General features: G+C 46.7%; 1 protein-coding gene across 1 annotated transcript in view; it reads left to right on the plus strand.

The window, feature by feature from the left end:
- LOC139393028 (uncharacterized protein KIAA0930 homolog) overlaps positions 1 to 18165 on the plus strand; it is an 87795-nt gene extending 69630 nt beyond the window's left edge. The window contains exons 4-10 of the mRNA XM_071141347.1: positions 2853 to 2930; positions 3615 to 3716; positions 7786 to 7926; positions 9895 to 10083; positions 13617 to 13776; positions 14173 to 14328; positions 15894 to 18165. Of these exons, the coding sequence (XP_070997448.1) occupies positions 2853 to 2930; positions 3615 to 3716; positions 7786 to 7926; positions 9895 to 10083; positions 13617 to 13776; positions 14173 to 14328; positions 15894 to 15934 (867 nt within the window). The 3' untranslated portion in view covers positions 15935 to 18165. The remainder of the gene's footprint in view (positions 1 to 2852; positions 2931 to 3614; positions 3717 to 7785; positions 7927 to 9894; positions 10084 to 13616; positions 13777 to 14172; positions 14329 to 15893) is intronic.
- Positions 18166 to 18450: the final 285 nt, after the last annotated feature.

Raw genomic sequence — 18450 nt, forward strand, 5'->3', positions numbered from 1 at the left:
GGCAGGAGGCTATGAGCACGATGTTCCTAAATGGCAGCAATGCCCCTGGCAGGAGGCTATGAGCACGATGTTCCTAAATGGCAGCAATGCCCCTGGCAGGAGGCTATCAGCACGATGTTCCTAAATGGCAGCAATGCCCCCGGCAGGAGGCTATGAGCACGATGTTCCTAAATGGCAGCAATGCCCCCGGCAGGAGGCTATGAGCACGATGTTCCTAAATGAAAGCAATGCCCCCGGCAGGAGGCTATGAGCACGATGTTCCTAAATGGCAGCAATGCCCCCGGCAGGAGGCTATGAGCACGATGTTCCTAAATGGCAGCAATGCCCCCGGCAGGAGGCTATGAGCACGATGTTCCTAAATGGCAGCAATGCCCCCGGCAGGAGGCTATGAGCACGATGTTCCTAAATGGCAGCAATGCCCCCGGCAGGAGGCTATGAGCACGATGTTCCTAAATGGCAGCAATGCCCCCGGCAGGAGGCTATGAGCACGATGTTCCTAAATGGCAGCAATGCCCCCGGCAGGAGGCTATGAGCACGATGTTCCTAAATGGCAGCCATGCCCCCGGCAGGAGGCTATGAGCACGATGTTCCTAAATGGCAGCAATGCCCCCGGCAGGAGGCTATGAGCACGATGTTCCTAAATGGCAGCCATGCCCCCGGCAGGAGGCTATGAGCACGATGTTCCTAAATGGCAGCAATGCCCCCGGCAGGAGGCTATGAGCACGATGTTCCTAAATGGCAGCCATGCCCCCGGCAGGAGGCTATGAGCACGATGTTCCTAAATGGCAGCAATGCCCCCGGCAGGAGGCTATGAGCACGATGTTCCTAAATGGCAGCAATGCCCCCGGCAGGAGGCTATGAGCACGATGTTCCTAAATGGCAGCAATGCCCCCGGCAGGAGGCTATGAGCACGAAATGTTCCTAAATGGCAGCAATGCCCCCGGCAGGAGGCTATGAGCACGAAATGTTCCAAAATGCAATTAATGATATATTCCAGTTTGGCTGTCTATGTAGGCCAGTTTGGCTGTCTATGTAGGCCAGTTTGGCTGTCTATGTAGGCCAGTTTGGCTGTCTATGTAGGCCAGTTTGGCTGTCTATGTAGGCCAGTTTGGCTGTCTATGTAGGCCAGTTTGGCTGTCTATGTAGGCCAGTTTGGCTGTCTATGTAGGCCAGTTTGGCTGTCTATGTAGGCCAGTTTGGCTGTCTATGTAGGCCAGTTTGGCTGTCTATGTAGGCCAGTTTGGCTGTCTATGTAGGCCAGTTTGGCTGTCTATGTAGGCCAGTTTGGCTGTCTATGTAGGCCAGTTTGGCTGTCTATGTAGGCCAGTTTGGCTGTCTATGTAGGCCAGTTTGGCTGTCTATGTAGGCCAGTTTGGCTGTCTATGTAGGCCAGTTTGGCTGTCTATGTAGGCCAGTTTGGCTGTCTATGTAGGCCAGTTTGGCTGTCTATGTAGGCCAGTTTGGCTGTCTATGTAGGCCAGTTTGGCTGTCTGTGTTCCAGTTTGGCTGTCTATGTGTGCCAGTTTGGCTGTCTATGTGTGCCAGTTTGGCTGTCTATGTAGGCCAGTTTGGCTGTCTATGTATGCCAGTTTGGCTGTCTGTGTTCCAGTTTGGCTGTCTATGTGTGCCAGTTTGGCTGTCTATGTGTGCCAGTTTGGCTGTCTATGTAGGCCAGTTTGGCTGTCTATGTAGGCCAGTTTGGCTGTCTATGTAGGCCAGTTTGGCTGTCTATGTAGGCCAGTTTGGCTGTCTATGTAGGCCAGTTTGGCTGTCTATGTAGGCCAGTTTGGCTGTCTATGTGTGCCAGTTTGGCTGTCTGTGTATGCCAGTTTGGCTGTCTGTGTATGCCAGTTTGGCTGTCTGTATGCCAGTTTGGCTGTCTGTATGCCAGTTTGGCTGTCTGTAGGCCAGTTTGGCTGTCTATGTAGGCCAGTTTGGCTGTCTGTGTAGGCCAGTTTGGCTGTCTGTGTATTCCAGTTTGGCTGTCTATGTATTCCAGTTTGGCTGTCTATGTATTCCAGTTTGGCTGTCTATGTATTCCAGTTTGGCTGTCTGTTTGGCTGTCTATGTAGGCCTGTTTGGCTGTCTGTGTATTCCAGTTTGGCTGTCTGTGTATTCCAGTTTGGCTGTCTGTGTATTCCAGTTTGGCTGTCTATGTATTCCAGTTTGGCTGCCTATGTATTCCAGTTTCGCTTTACACTGGTTCTAAAGGGGATTAATGTGCTTAATTGTTATTTGGCATCTTTAGCTGTGATTCAAACCAAAACATATAGGCCTATGGGCTAACACGTCATTCACTAGGATAACACGTCATTGATAGTGATAGCCTAATATTGTCACCCATCACACTTTGGGTGTAAAAATGTTATCTATGAAATATTTTCCCCTTATTCTCCCCAATTTCGATCTTGTCTCATCGTTGCAACTCCCCAAACGGGCTCGGGAGGCGAAGGTGGAGTCGTGCGTTCTCTGAAACATGACACGCCAAACCGCGCTCCTTAACACCCGCCAGCCCAACCCGGAAGTCAGCCGCACCAATGTGTCGGAGGAAACACTGTTCAACTGGCGACTGAAGTCAGCCTGCAGACACCCGGCCCGCCACAAGGAGTCGCTAGAGAGCGATGAGCTTTACTTGGCTCGTGGCTCTCTAGCGACTCCTTGTGGCAGGCCGGGTGTCTGCAGGCTGACTTTAGTTGCCAGTTGAATGAACCCAGGTCTGTACGCGCTCAGCCTCTAGCACTGCGATGCAGTACCTTAGACCACTGGGCCACTTGTAATTTTCCAGGAAACTCTAGTTCAGAATATGGTTGAATAAAACCAAGTTCATGACCTCTTTTTTTTTTTTCTATCAGCTGGACTATGTGGTGACGTGTGCCGTCTGCACGCGCTCAGACGCAGGAGACATCCACATTCACAGGAAGAAGTCTCAGGTAAGAGACAGGACTCTTCAGACTACATCCCATTGGATTTACTGATGTAGCTATGGATAGATGGGCCTCTACAGAACCTGACCCAGTAACTCTCTCTTTCTTGCTTTCTCTCTCTCTCTCTCGGTTTCTCTCTCTTCCTCGCTCTCTCGCTCTCTCTCTCTCTCTCTCTCCACCTTTCTCGCTCTCTCTCTCTCCCACCTTTCTCGCTCTCTCTCTCTCCCACCTTTCTCGCTCTCTCTCTCTCTCTCTCTCTCTCCCCCTTTCTCGCTCTCTCTCTCTCTCCCCCTTTCTCGCTCTCTCTCTCTCCCCCTTTCTCGCTCTCTCTCTCTCTCCCCCCCTATCTCGCTCTCTCTCTCTCTCTCACCCTTTCTCTCTCTCTCTCTCTCTCTCTCTCACCCTTTCTCGCTCTCTCTCTCTCTCTCTCACCCTTTCTCGCTCTCTCTCTCTCTCTCTCACCCTTTCTCGCTCTCTCACCCTTTCTCGCTCTCTCACCCTTTCTCGCTCTCTCCTCGTCCCTCTTTCCCTTCCTCTCTCTCTCCCCCCCTTCCTCTCTCTCTCCCCCCTTCCTCTCTCTCTCCCCCCTTCCTCTCTCTCTCTCTCTCCCCCCTTCCTCTCCCTTTCTCTGTATCTCTCCTGGTCCCTCTCTTTCCCTTATTTTCTCTCTTCCTCTCTCTCTCATCACAGCAAGTGTATGCGTCACCAAGTAAACACGCCATGGACAGTAAAGGAGAGGAGTCTAAGATGAGCTACCCCAACATCTTCTTCATGATTGACAACTTTGAGGAGGTAACCGTGACAACCGCCCACAATCCCCTCCCCAGCCCAATCAGGCACCTGACAGGTTGTGATTGACTGCCGGGGCCTCTAGAAGGGCCCCCTGGGAGATGGGCTGTGTGTTGAAGTGTGACCTGGGCTGTATTCATTATTCGGTCTCCGTTGCAAAGCGGAAACCATTTACTCCAAATGGAAAACGTTTTACAATGAAAACGAGAGTTTCTATTGGTACAAATTCAGGTAGGAACCTCCCCCGTTTCATTCCATTTCCCCTGCTTCCGTTGGTTCGTTAGAGTAAACGGTTTCCGTTGCAAAACGTTTTAGCAACAGACAAGACATTTTTCACAACGGAATCTAACTAATGAATACACCCCTGAAGCTGTCGGTCCATTTAAAAGCCACAGACCCCTGATTCTAGTGTATTAACCTCATGGCAGACCCCTGATTCTAGTGTATTAACCTCATGGCAGACCCCTGATTCTAGTGTATTAACCTCATGGCAGTCCCCTGATTCTAGTGTATTAACCTCATGGCAGACCCCTGATTCTAGTGTATTAACCTCATGGCAGACCCCTGATTCTAGTGTATTAACCTCATGGCAGACCCCTGATTGTAGTGTATTAACCTCATGGCAGTCCCCTGATTCCAGTGTATTAACCTCATGGCAGACGCCTGATTCTAGTGTATTAACCTCATGGCAGACCCCTGATTCTAGTGTATTAACCTCATGGCAGACCCCTGATTCTAGTGTATTAACCTCATGGCAGACCCCTGATTCTAGTGTATTAACCTCATGGCAGACCCCTGATTCTAGTGTATTAACCTCATGGCAGACCACTGATTCTAGTGTATTAACCTCATGGCAGACCCCTGATTCTAGTGTATTAACCTCATGGCAGACCCCTGATTCTAGTGTATTAACCTCATGGCAGACCCCTGATTCTAGTGTATTAACCTCATGGCAGACCCCTGATTCTAGTGTATTAACCTCATGGCAGACCCCTGATTCTAGTGTATTAACCTCATGGCAGACCCCTGATTCTAGTGTATTAACCTCATGGCAGACCCCTGATTCTAGTGTATTAACCTCATGGCAGACCCCTGATTCTAGTGTATTAACCTCATGGCAGACCCCTGATTCTAGTGTATTAACCTCATGGCAGACCCCTGATTCTAGTGTATTAACCTCATGGCAGACCCCTGATTCTAGTGTATTAACCTCATGGCAGTCCCCTGATTCTAGTGTATTAACCTCATGGCAGACCCCTGGTTCTAGTGTATTAACCTCATGGCAGACCCCTGATTCTAGTGTATTAATGGCAGACCCCTGATTCTAGTGTATTAACCTCATGGCAGACCCCTGATTCCAGTGTATTAACCTCATGGCAGACCCCTGATTCTAGTGTATTAACCTCATGGCAGACCCCTGATTCTAGTGTATTAACCTCATGGCAGACCCCTGATTCCAGTGTATTAACCTCATGGCAGACCCCTGATTCTAGTGTATTAACCTCATGGCAGACCCCTGATTCTAGTGTATTAACCTCATGGCAGACCCCTGATTCTAGTGTATTAACCTCATGGCAGACCCCTGATTCTAGTGTATTAACCTCATGGCAGACCCCTGATTCTAGTGTATTAACCTCATGGCAGACCCCTGATTCTAGTGTATTAACCTCATGGCAGACCCCTGATTCTAGTGTATTAACCTCATGGCAGACCCCTGATTCTAGTGTATTAACCTCATGGCAGACCCCTGATTCTAGTGTATTAATGGATTATTTTCCTGGGAAGGAAATCGATGACTTTCTTTACGTTTTTACAGTGAAAATATAAAACAGCAGTGATTGAACCGGTCTTTTCAGTTCCTGGTATCAGCTTTCTCAGCTAAACGACTTGACTGTGCAAACCATTCTTGTAAACAGACACTCCGTATTCTAACGCAGCGGTTCTCAACCGGTTTTGCTTCGGGAAACATAATCGAACTTTGTCTGTCGCGACCTAATATTCACATCGCGGAAAATAATATAGAAAAATATTTTTTTTTAATGCTATATTGATATTTAATTAACCAATTGTATGACAATACAATGTTGCCCATATTCTTGAAGAATGTAAAGTTCACTGGTTTCAGACAACGACGACCAAATCCACTTAATAGCGCTGCTGATCATTTAAATCACAGTATTTTTAAAAGTTATTTTAAAAATACATACAGTACATATAGTATAATATACAGTACCAGTTAAACGTTTGGACACACCTACTCATTCCAGGGTTTTTCTTTATTTTTACTATTTTCTACATTGTAGAATAATTTGTGAAGACATCAAAACTATGAAATAACACATATGGAATCATGTAGTAACCAAAAAAAGTGTTAAACAAATCAAAATATATTGTAGATTCTTCAAAGTAGCCACCCTTTGCCTTGATGACAGCTTTGCACTCTGGGCATTCTCTCAACCAGCTTTTTAAATGTGTTTTTATTTAACCTTTATTTAACGAGGCAAGTCAGTCAAGAATCAATTCTTATTTACAATGACAGCCTACCCCGGCCAAACCCAGACAACGCTGGGCCAATTGTGCGCTGCCCTATGGGACTCCCAATCACGTCCGGATGTGATACAGCCTGGATTCGAACCAGGGACTGTAGTGACGCCTTAGACCCCTGCCACTCGGGAGCCCTAAGTTTCATGAGGTAGTCACCTGGAAGGCTTTACAATTAACAGGTGTGTTTTATTAAAAGTTAATTTGTTGAATTTCTTTACTTAATGGGTTCGAGCCTGTCAGTTGTGTTGTGACAAGGTAGGGGTGGTATACAAAAGAGCCCTATTTGGTAAAAGACCATATTATGTCAAGAACAGCTCAAATAAGCAAAGAGAAACAACAGTCCATCGTTACTTTAAGACATGAAGGTCAGTTAATCCAGGAAATGTCAATAACTTGGAAAGTTTCTTCAAAATCAAAACAAATTGTATTTATGTTCAAGTGCAGTCGTAAAAACCATCAAGCACTATGATGAAACTGTCTCTCATGAGGACCGCCACAGGAAAGGAAGACCCAGAGTTACCTCTGCTGCAGAGGATCAGTTCATTAGAGTTAACTGTCTCTCATGAGGACCGCCACAGGAAAGGAAGACCCAGAGTTACCTCTGCTGCAGAGGATCAGTTCATTAGAGTTAACTGTCTCTCATGAGGACTGCCACAGGACAGGAAGACCCAGAGTTACCTCTGCTGCAGAGGATCAGTTCATTAGAGTTAACTGTCTCTCATGAGGACTGCCACAGGACAGGAAGACCCAGAGTTACCTCTGCTGCAGAGGATCAGTTCATTAGAGTTAACTGTCTCTCATGAGGACTGCCACAGGAAAGGAAGACCCAGAGTTACCTCTGCTGCAGAGGATCAGTTCATTAGAGTTAACTGTCTCTCATGAGGACTGCCACAGGACAGGAAGACCCAGAGTTACCTCTGCTGCAGAGGATCAGTTCATTAGAGTTAACTGTCTCTCATGAGGACTGCCACAGGAAAGGAAGACCCAGAGTTACCTCTGCTGCAGAGGATCAGTTCATTAGAGTTAACTGTCTCTCATGAGGACTGCCACAGGACAGGAAGACCCAGAGTTACCTCTGCTGCAGAGGATCAGTTCATTAGAGTTAACTGTCTCTCATGAGGACCGCCACAGGAAAGGAAGGCCCAGAGTTACCTCTGCTGCAGAGGATCAGTTCATTAGAGTTAACTGTCTCTCATGAGGACCGCCACATGAGATGAAGACCCAGAGTTACCTCTGCTGCAGAGGATACGTTCATTAGAGTTACCCGCGACCCATTCAGAACCTCCCGAGACCCAATTTGGGTCGCAACCCACTAGTTGAGAATCACTGTTCTAACGTGTGCGTCTCTCTCTCCCTGTCTCTCTCTGTCTCCCTCTCTGTCTCCCTCTCTGTCTCCCTCTCTGTCTGTCTCTCTGTCTGTCTCTCTGTCTCTCTCTCTCTGTGTGTATCCCTCTCTGTCTCTCTCTCTCTCTCTCTCTCTCTCTGTCTCTCTCTCTGTCTCTCTCTGTCTCTCTCTCTCTGTGTGTAGGTGTTCTGTGACATGACGGTAGGTGAGGGGGAGATGGTGTGTGTGGAGTTGGTAGCCAGTGATAAGAGCAACACGTTCCAAGGAGTCGTCTTCCAAGGTTCCATCCGCTACGAAGCTCTGAAGAAGGTTTACGACAACAGGGTAAGTCTCTCTACTCTATAGATATCTATCTGGGATTCCTCTCTGAAGGTTTACGACAACAGAGTAAGTCTCTCTACTCTATAGATGTATATCTGGGATGTCTCTCTACTCTATAGATATATATCTGGGATTCCTCTCTCTGGAGAATTCCCCTACAGTGTATTTGGAAAGTTTGCGAACCCGTAGACTTTTTCCCCAAAATGTGTTACATCATTATTCTATTTATTTCATTATTATTATCATTATTTTTTTTAAATCATCAATCTACACACAATACGACAAGCATTTTTGCAATTGTGTTAATAATTTTTTTTAAATATCAAATTTACATAAGTATTCAGACCCTTTACTCAGTACTTTGTCAGTGATTACAGCCTCGAGTCTTCTTGGGTCTGACGCTACAAGCTTGGCACACCTGTATTTGGGGAGTTTATCCCATTCTTCTCTGCAGATCCTCTCTGTCAGGTTGGATGGGGAGTGTTGCTGCACAGCTATTTTCAGGTCTCTCCAGAGATGTTGGATCGTGTTCAAGTCCGGGCTCTGGCCGGGCCACTCAAGGACATTGAGACTTGTCCTGAAGCCACTCCTGCGTTGTCTTGTCTGTGTGCTTAGGGTTATTGTCCTGTCGGAAGGTGAACCTTCACCCCAGTCTGAGGTCCTGAGCGCTCTGGAGCAGCTTTTCATCAAGGATCTCTCTGTACTTTGCTCCATTCTTCTTTCCCTCGATCCTGACTAGTCTCCCAGTCCCTGCCGCTGAAAAACATCCCCACAGCATGATGCCGCCACCACCATGCTTCACCATAGGGATGCTGCCAGGTTTCCTCGAGACATGACGTTTGGCCTTCAGGCCAAAGAGTTCAATCAGACCAGAGAATCTTGTTTCTCATGGTCTGAGATTCCTTTTGGCAAACTCCAAGAGGGCTGTCATGTGCCTTTTACTGAGGATTGGCTTCCGTCTGGCCACTCTACCATAAAGGCCTGATTGGTGGAGTGCTGCAGAGATGGTTGTCCTTCTGGAAGGTTCTCCCATCTCCACAGAGGAACTCTGGAGCTCTGCCAGAGTGACCATTGGGTTCTTGGTCACCTCCCTGACCAAGGCCCTTCTCTCTGATTTCTCAGCTTGGCCAGGCAGCCGGCTCTAGGAAGAGTCTTGGTGGTTTCAAACGTCTTCCATTTGAGAATGATGGAGGCCACTGTGTTCTTGGAGACCTTCAAGGCTGCAGAAATGCTTTGGTACCCTTCCCCAGATCTGTGCCTCGACACAATCCTGTTTCGGAGCTCTGTGGACAATTCCTTCGGCCTCATATAGACAGGTGTGTGCTTTTCCAAAGTAAGTCCAATCAATTTAATTTATGACAGGTGGACTCCAATCAAGTTGTAGAAACATCTTTCTGAATATTCTGTGAAAATGTGAAATCAGCCTCAAGCTGTGAGAAACTTTACTGCTTGAATTACATAAAGACCTTGGAAAGAAGGAAACTGGATATGTTTGTCTTAATGAAATGGAGTTTACAGACATTACTAACAGAGAAAAACACAGGACTTTGTGGACCAGACATTACTAACAGAAAAACACAGGATTTTGTAGTTTGTGGACCAGACATTACTAACAGAAAAACACAGGACTTTGTGGACAAGACATTACTAACAGAAAAACACAGGACTTTGTAGTTTGTGGACCAGACATTACTAACAGAAAAACACAGGACTTTGTAGTTTGTGGACCAGACATTACTAACAGAAAAACACAGGACTTTGTAGTTTGTGGACCAGACATTACTAACAGAAAAACACAGGACTTTGTAGTTTGTGGACCAGACATTACTAACAGAAAAACACAGGACTTTGTAGTTTGTGGACAAGACATTACTAAGAGAAAAACACAGGACTTTGTAGTTGATGGTAAAATACAAGACAAGATTCAAAACGATCCATATCAAGTCTTCCTGTTGTGTGTTTGTCTTGTAGGTGAGTGTGGCAGCGAAGATGGCCCAGCGCATGTCGTTCGGCTTCTATAAGTACAACAACATGGAGTTTGTCAGGATGAAGGGGCCGCAGGGCAAAGGTCACGCTGAGATGGCGGTCAGCCGGGTCCCGACCGGAGACACGTCCCCCTGCGGCACAGAGGAGGACCTGGACTCACCCCTACACGAGAGGGTAGGTAGAGTAGACAAATAGGCACGCACGCACACACACACATATACGAGAGGGTTAGGACACACAAAAAACGTGCATGGACACATTAGGAACACCTTCTCTTTCCATGACCGACTGACCAGGTGAATGCTGTGATCCCTGATTGATGTCACCTGTTAAATCCACTTCAATCAGCGTAGATGAAGGGGAGGAGACAGGTGGTTGAAGAAGGATTTTTAAACCTTGAGACAATTGAGACATGGATTGTATGTGTGTGCCATTCAGCGGGTGAATGGGCAAGACTAAAGATTTAAGTTCCTTTGAACGGGGTACGGTAGTAGGTGCCAGGCGCACCGGTTTGAGTCAAGAACTTCAACGCTGCTGGGTTTTACACACTCAACAGTTTCCTGTGTGTATCAAGAACGGTCCACCACCCAAAGGACATCCAGCCAACTTGATACAGCTGTGGGAAGCGTTGGTGTCAACATGGACCAGCTTCCCTGTGGAAGACTTTGGACACCTTGTAGAGTCAACATGGACCAGCATCCCTGTGGAACGCTTTGGACACCTTGTAGAGTCCATATCCCAAAGAATTGAGGCTGTTCTGAGGGCAAAAGGGGGTGTAACTCAATATCAGGAACGTGTTCTTAATGTTTTGTACACTCAGTGTACACACACAAACACGCTGACCGTCCGCTAGACTAGAGGGTCAGGACGCTGACCGTCCGCTAGACTAGAGGGTCAGGACGCTGACCGTCCGCTAGACTAGAGGGTCAGGACGCTGACCGTCCGCTAGACTAGAGGGTCGGGGCGCTGACCGTCCGCTAGACTAGAGGGTCGGGGCGCTGACCGTCCGCTAGACTAGAGGGTCGGGGCGCTGACCGTCCGCTAGACTAGAGGGTCGGGGCGCTGACCGTCCGCTAGACTAGAGGGTCGGGGCTCTGACCGTCCGCTAGACTAGAGGGTCGGGGCGCTGACCGTCCGCTAGACTAGAGGGTCGGGAAAGCATTATGGTAGAACCACAAACATTCCATGTTCTCAGGTACATAGATATACATGGAGGGGAAATGGTTTCATAATGTCCTGAGGTTTTGTATGTCCTGAGATACTATCCCCCTTTAACTGAGGTTCTGTATGTCCTGAGATACTATCCCCCTTTAACTGAGGTTCTGTATGTCCTGAGGTACTGTCTCCCTTTAACTGAGGTTCTGTATGTCCTGAGGTACTGTCCCCCTTTAACTGAGGTTCTGTATGTCCTGAGGTTCTGTATGTCCTGAGGTACTGTCCCCCCTTTAACTGAGGTTCTGTCCCCCCTTTAACTGAGGTTCTGTATGTCCTGAGATACTGTCCCCCTTTAACTGAGGTTCTGTATGTCCTGAGGTTCTGTATGTCCTGAGGTACTGTCCCCCTTTAACTGAGGTTCTGTATGTCCTGAGGTACTGTCCCCCTTTAACTGAGGTTCTGTATGTCCTGAGATACTGTCCCCCTTTAACTGAGGTTCTGTATGTCCTGAGGTTCTGTATGTCCTGAGGTTCTGTATGTCCTGAGGTTCTGTATGTCCTGAGATACTGTCCCCCTTTAACTGAGGTTCTGTATGTCCTGAGGTTCTGTATGTCCTGAGATACTGTCCCCCTTTAACTGAGGTTCAGTGTGATGTCCACTAGAGTTGTGGATATCAGAGACTGGATTTGACTCAGTTGGGGGGTTGTTCTGGAGGATAGACTGGATTTGACTCAGTTGCGGGGTTGTTCTGGAGGATAGACTGGATTTGACTCAGTTGGGGGGGTTGTTCTGGAGGATAGACTGGATTTGACTCAGTTGCGGGGTTGTTCTGGAGGATAGACTGGATTTGACTCAGTTGGGGGGTTGTTCTGGAGGATAGACTGGATTTGACTCAGTTGGGGGGTTGTTCTGGAGGATAGACTGGATTTGACTCAGTTGCGGGGTTGTTCTGGAGGATAGACTGGATTTGACTCAGTTGGGGGGGTTGTTCTGGAGGATAGACTGGATTTGACTCAGTTGGGGGGTTGTTCTGGAGGATAGACTGGATTTGACTCAGTTGGGGGGTTGTTCTGGAGGATAGACTGGATTTGACTCAGTTGGGGGGTTGTTCTGGAGGATAGACTGGATTGACATTAAATTACTACTGAGGTACTGCCATGTTTAATACACTATATTACTACTGAGGTACTGCCATGTTTAATACACTGTAGTATATTATATTACTACTGAGTTACTGCCATGTTTAATACATTATATTACTACTGAGGTACTGCCATGTTTAATACACTGTAGTATATTACTACTGAGTTACTGCCATGTTTAATACACTATTATATTACTACTGAGTTACTGCCATGTTTAATACACTGTTATATTACTACTGAGTTACTGCCATGTTTAATACACTGTTATATTACTACTGAGTTACTGCCATGTTTAATACACTGTAGTATATTATATTACTACTGAGTTACTGCCATGTTTAATACACTGTAGTATATTATATTACTACTGAGGTACTGCCATGTTTAATACACTATTATATTACTACTGAGTTACTGCAGTATGTTTAATACACTGTAGTATATTATGTTACTACTGAGTTACTGCCATGTTTAATACACTGTAGTATATTATATTACTACTGAGTTACTGCCATGTTTAATACACTGTAGTATATTATATTACTACTGAGTTACTGCCATGTTTAATACACTGTAGTATATTATATTACTACTGAGTTACTGCCATGTTTAATACACTGTAGTATATTATATTACTACTGAGTTACTGCCATGTTTAATACACTGTTATATTAGTGAGTTACTGCCATGTGTAATACACTGTAGTATATTATATTACTACTGAGTTACTGCAGTATGTTTAATACACTATTATATTACTACTGAGTTACTGCAGTATGTTTAATACACTGTAGTATATTATATTACTACTGAGTTACTGCAGTATGTTTAATACACTGTAGTATATTATATTACTACTGAGGTACTGCCATGTTTAATACACTATTATATTACTACTGAGGTACTGCCATGTTTAATACACTGTAGTATATTACTACTGAGGTACTGCCGTGTTTCATACACTATTATATTACTACTGAGTTACTGCCATGTTTAATACACTGTAGTATATTATATTACTACTGAGTTACTGCCATGTTTAATACACTGTAGTATATTACTACTGAGTTACTGCCGTGTTTAATACACTATAATATTACTGCCGTGTTTCATACACTATATTACTACTGAGGTACTGCCATGTTTAATACACTGCAGTATATTATATTACTACTGAGTTACTGCAGTATGTTATATTACTACTGAGTTACTGCAGTATGTTATATTACTACTGAGTTACTGCCATGTTTAATTTACTACAGTTTAACTACACAGGTATAAGAGCAACTGATGGTAGTATTAGATATGTTCTGATTGGCTGTCTGGGTGTTTTCTCTGTAATTGGTTGGTTCTGATTGGCTGTCTGGGTGTTGGTTCTGATTGGCTGTCTGTGTTCTGTTTGGTCAGGTGACGTCGTTCAGCACCCCTCCCACCCCGGAGAGGAACCGCCCCTCGTTCTTCTCCCCTTCTCTCCGTCGGAAGGTCCCCAGGAACCGTATCACTGAGATGAAGAAGAGTCACTCAGCCAACGATAGTGAAGAGTTCTTCAGGGAAGAGGACGACGAGGGTAATGATATTTTATACCCAAACACCACGTGTTGTGTAGGATGTGTTGGAGAGTGTAGAACCCGGATGTGTTGGAGAGTGTAGAACCCGGATGTGTTGGAGAGTGTAGAACCCGGATGTGTTGGAGAGTGTAGAACCCGGATGTGTTGGAGAGTGTAGAACCCGGATGTGTTGGAGAGTGTAGAACCCGGATGTGTTGGAGAGTGTAGAACCCGGATGTGTTGGAGAGTGTAGAACCCGGATGTGTTGGAGAGAGAGAGAGGGAGAGTGTAGAACCCGGATGTGTTGAAGACACAGAGTGTAGAACCAGGATGTGTTGAATAGACAGAGTAGAACCAGGATGTGTTGAATAGAGAGAGTGTTTAACCTATAACCTGGATCATGTGACCCCATGCAGACCTGTGTAACCAGTCCAACCTGCGGTCTCGCTCCCTGTCGGGTACAGGTCGGTCCCTGGTGGGATCTTGGCTCAAACTGAACCGTACGGAGGAGTACTTCCTGCTTTACTCCCACCTGACCTACGTCACCCTGCCGCTGCACCGCATCACCTCAGGTCAAGACCCACACACCATCAGTCCCTAATTGTTCCCTATCACCTCAGGTCCAGACCCACACACTATCAGTCCCTAATGGGTCACTATTCCATATCACCTCAGGTCAAGACCCACACACCATCAGTCCCTAATGGGTCACTATTCCTTATCACCTCAGGTCAAGACCCACACACTATCAGTCCCTAATGGTTCCCTATCACCTCAGGTCAAGACCCACACACTATCAGTCCCAAATGGTTCCCTATCACCTCAGGTCAAGGCCCACACACCATCAGTCCTTAATGGGTCACTATCACCTCAGGTCAAGACCCACACACCATCAGTCCTTAATGGGTCACTATCACCTCAGGTCAAGACCCACACACCATCAGTCCCTAATGGTTCCCTATCACCTCAGGTCAAGACCCACACACCATCAGTCCCTAATGGGTCACTATTCCCTATCACCTCAGGTCAAGACCCACACACTATCAGTCCCTAATGGGTCACTATTCCCTATCACCTCAGGTCAAGGCCCACACACCATCAGTCCTTAATGGGTCACTATCACCTCAGGTCAAGACCCACACACCATCAGTCCCTAATGGTTCCCTATCACCTCAGGTCAAGACCCACACACCATCAGTCCCTAATGGGTCACTATTCCCTATCACCTCAGGTCAAGACCCACACACTATCAGTCCCTAATGGGTCACTATTCCTTATCACCTCAGGTCAAGACCCACACACTATCAGTCCCTAATGGTTCCCTATCACCTCAGGTCAAGACCCACACACTATCAGTCCCTAATGGTTCCCTATCACCTCAGGTCAAGACCCACACACTATCAGTCCCTAATGGTTCCCTATCACCTCAGGTCAAGGCCCACACACCATCAGTCCCTAATGGGTCACTATCACCTCAGGTCAAGACCCACACACCATCAGTCCCTAATGGTTCCCTATCACCTCAGGTCAAGACCCACACACCATCAGTCCCTAATGGGTCACTATTCCCTATCACCTCAGGTCAAGACCCACACACTATCAGTCCCTAATGGTTCCCTATCACCTCAGGTCAAGACCCACACACCATCAGTCCCTAATGGTTCCCTATCACCTCAGGTCCAGACCCACACACCATCAGTCCCTAATGGTTCCCTATCACCTCAGGTCCAGACCCACACACCATCAGTCCCTAATGGTTCCCTATCACCTCAAGTCAAGACCCACTCACCATCAGTCCCTAATGGTTCCCTATCACCTCAGGTCAAGACCCACACACCATCAGTCCCTAATGGTTCCCTATCACCTCAGGTCAAGACCCTGGGGGGGGACAGGGTAAATGTCCATTGGGGGGGACATCTTGGGCAGGGGGACGATGGTGGGGATAACAACCTGAGCTAGAGAGAGTGAAAATGTTCTGATAACACAACAGCCAGCTGGTCTGGCCATGCTCTGAGGGTGCGGCTAGCGTCTTCCTATCTAGATTCTTTACACTTTCTAGAGGACAGGGAGCCATTATGGACTGTCCCTGTCGTGTAAATTACAGTATTGACTGCTCATTGACTCTGTCTGTCATCAGATATCCTGGAGGTGAGACAGAAGCCCATCCTGATGACATAGCAGATCAGAGCTCCAGTCCTCCTAACTGCCCCAGAGCCTCCCTACGAAGTGCCTTCCTGCATCAGGCCCTGACTGACACCACTACAACCCAGTGGTGAAATGGAAAACTACAGCAACACTACCACCATCTGTTGGTGAGATGGAGGAATTACAGCAACACTACCACCATCTGGTGGTGACATGGAGGAATTACAGCAACACTACCACCATCTGGTGGTGACATGGAGGAATTACAGCAACACTACCACCATCTGGTGGTGAGATGGAGGAATTACAGCAACACTACCACCATCTGGTGGTGAGATGGAGGAATTACAGCAACACTACCACCATCTGGTGGTGAGATGGAGGAATTACAACAACACTACCACCATCTGGTGGCGAGACAGAGAACTACAACCAAACCTGGAGTCAATGGCAAGAGGTGACTAAAAAACAACAACTTTGGAACAATGAAAACCAGCCAATCAAAAAAAGTGCCTCCTCCCTCTGTCATGTTCCTGCTCGATGAGGATTCGCCGGTGGGTGTGAGGCGGTCGCAGCAACCCACCTGTCCTGTCAGGATCACAATGGTCGTGAAGTGCAGTACCATTGGCTGAACTCTGACCTGGAACTAAAATGATTTAGAATGTCTCTGGACGAATCTAAAAATGGAACTCTATTCCCAGTTTAGTGCACTAACGTTGGCCTTAGCCCTATGTGGACTCTGATCTAAAGTAGTGCTCTGTAAAAGGGAATAGGGTGCCATTTTGGACAACGTCTCCTGTTTTCTTGTAAATATCCTGCTGCTTAACTATTCACTGATAAGCCTTTAGGAAAGGTTACGCTTCTCCTGATGGGAACATAAAGCTTCTGTCTGTTTTGTCGTTGCGTGTTTGTGTTTCTGTCTGCGAGGCGGGGAAGATTAAAGGGAGTGTGTGTCTGTGTCTAACATCGTTGTCTAAGTCCCAGGGCTTTGTGGATGTGCTGCCTTCAGTCTATCAGCACACCACTGGCACATAAAGGATGTTACTCTGAGACCAGAAGGGCACCGTATTGACCAGGGAGTAGGTTTCCATCAGGCTCACAGTCTGGAGACCCTTCAACTCTTCAGTTTAACGTGACGAACTTTCAACAGGGAACTGAAATTATCATCTTTTTAGAAAAATTAAAAAAACAATGACTTGGAAATTCACACACACACACACGTGTGAGAAAGATTTTCCTCAGCACTGGAACAAGATGGCTGAATATAGAAACGCAGGGCCTGCTGATACTCAGCTTTAGTAGCGGTAAGATACTAAACCCTGTTTCTGTCTGGTCTCGTCCCCAGGCTGCTGTTACGTAGAGCCTGGTGACTGTCTGAAACTAAGGGGGTGTGGATTTACTGAGTGATATGCTAATCAATTCCAATTCTGGAGCGACTCACACGACAAGGGGGAGGGAGCGAGCCTGGGATAGTTGTATTTATGGAAGCCCATTCCTGCCACCCAAAATATAATTAAATGTCGACACTGCCTCAACATTTTGAGCTTCTAACTAAAACCATTTAGACAGAACATACATACACTACATGGACACCTGGTCGTCAAACATCTCATTTCAAAATCATGAGCATTAGTATGGAGTTGGGTCTCCCCCAACTGATTCTGTGCAGGCCAGTCAAGTTCTTCCACACCGATCTCGACACACCACTTTTGTATGGACCTGACTTTGTGCACAGGGGGCATTGTCATGCTGAAACAGGAAAGGGCCTTCCCCAAACTGCTTCCATAGTTAGTTAGTTTGGAACTCGGTAGTGAGTGTTGCCACGGGCTTCAGCACTCGGCGGTCCCGTTCTGTGGTCTACCACAGCCGTTGTTGCTCCTAGACGTTTCCGCTTCACAATAGCAGCACTTACAGTTGACCGGGGGGCAGCACTAGCAGGGCAGAAATTTGACCAACTGACTTGTTGGAAAGGTGGCATCCTATGACGGTGCCACATTGAAGGTCACTGAGCTCTTCAGTATGGCCATTCTACTGCCAATGTTTGTCTATGGAGATTGCATGGCTGTGTGCTTGATTTTATGTCAGCAACGGGTGTGGCTGAAATAGCCAAATCCACTCATTTGAAGGGGTGTCCACATACTTCTGTGTATATACATACTGTGTTTCTTCATTTGTAGCATTATGTGGTGAATTATATGAGTCTATTGCTGAACTGGCATTTGCCCCAACACTTTATATTGTTTAATAAAATAATTGACACAAAAGCACCGAAAAGAGGGACAAATTACTGGTGTTAAGACTGATTCGCCTCATGATTTGATTGGTCAACTCCTGCTTCAGTCTGATAAACCACAGCTGTCCTAGAGTCGCCTACTGATAAACCACAGCTGGTCTAGAGTAGCCTACTGGTAAACCACAGCTGTCCTAGAGTAGTCTACTGATAAACCACAGCTGGTCTAGAGTAGCCTACCGATAAACCACAGCTGGTCTAGAGTAGCCTACTGGTAAACCACAGCTGTCCTAGAGTAGTCTACTGATAAACCACAGCT

The sequence above is a fragment of the Oncorhynchus clarkii genome, chromosome 33, assembly GCF_045791955.1.
Source record: "Oncorhynchus clarkii lewisi isolate Uvic-CL-2024 chromosome 33, UVic_Ocla_1.0, whole genome shotgun sequence".
Lineage (NCBI taxonomy): Eukaryota > Metazoa > Chordata > Actinopteri > Salmoniformes > Salmonidae > Oncorhynchus > Oncorhynchus clarkii.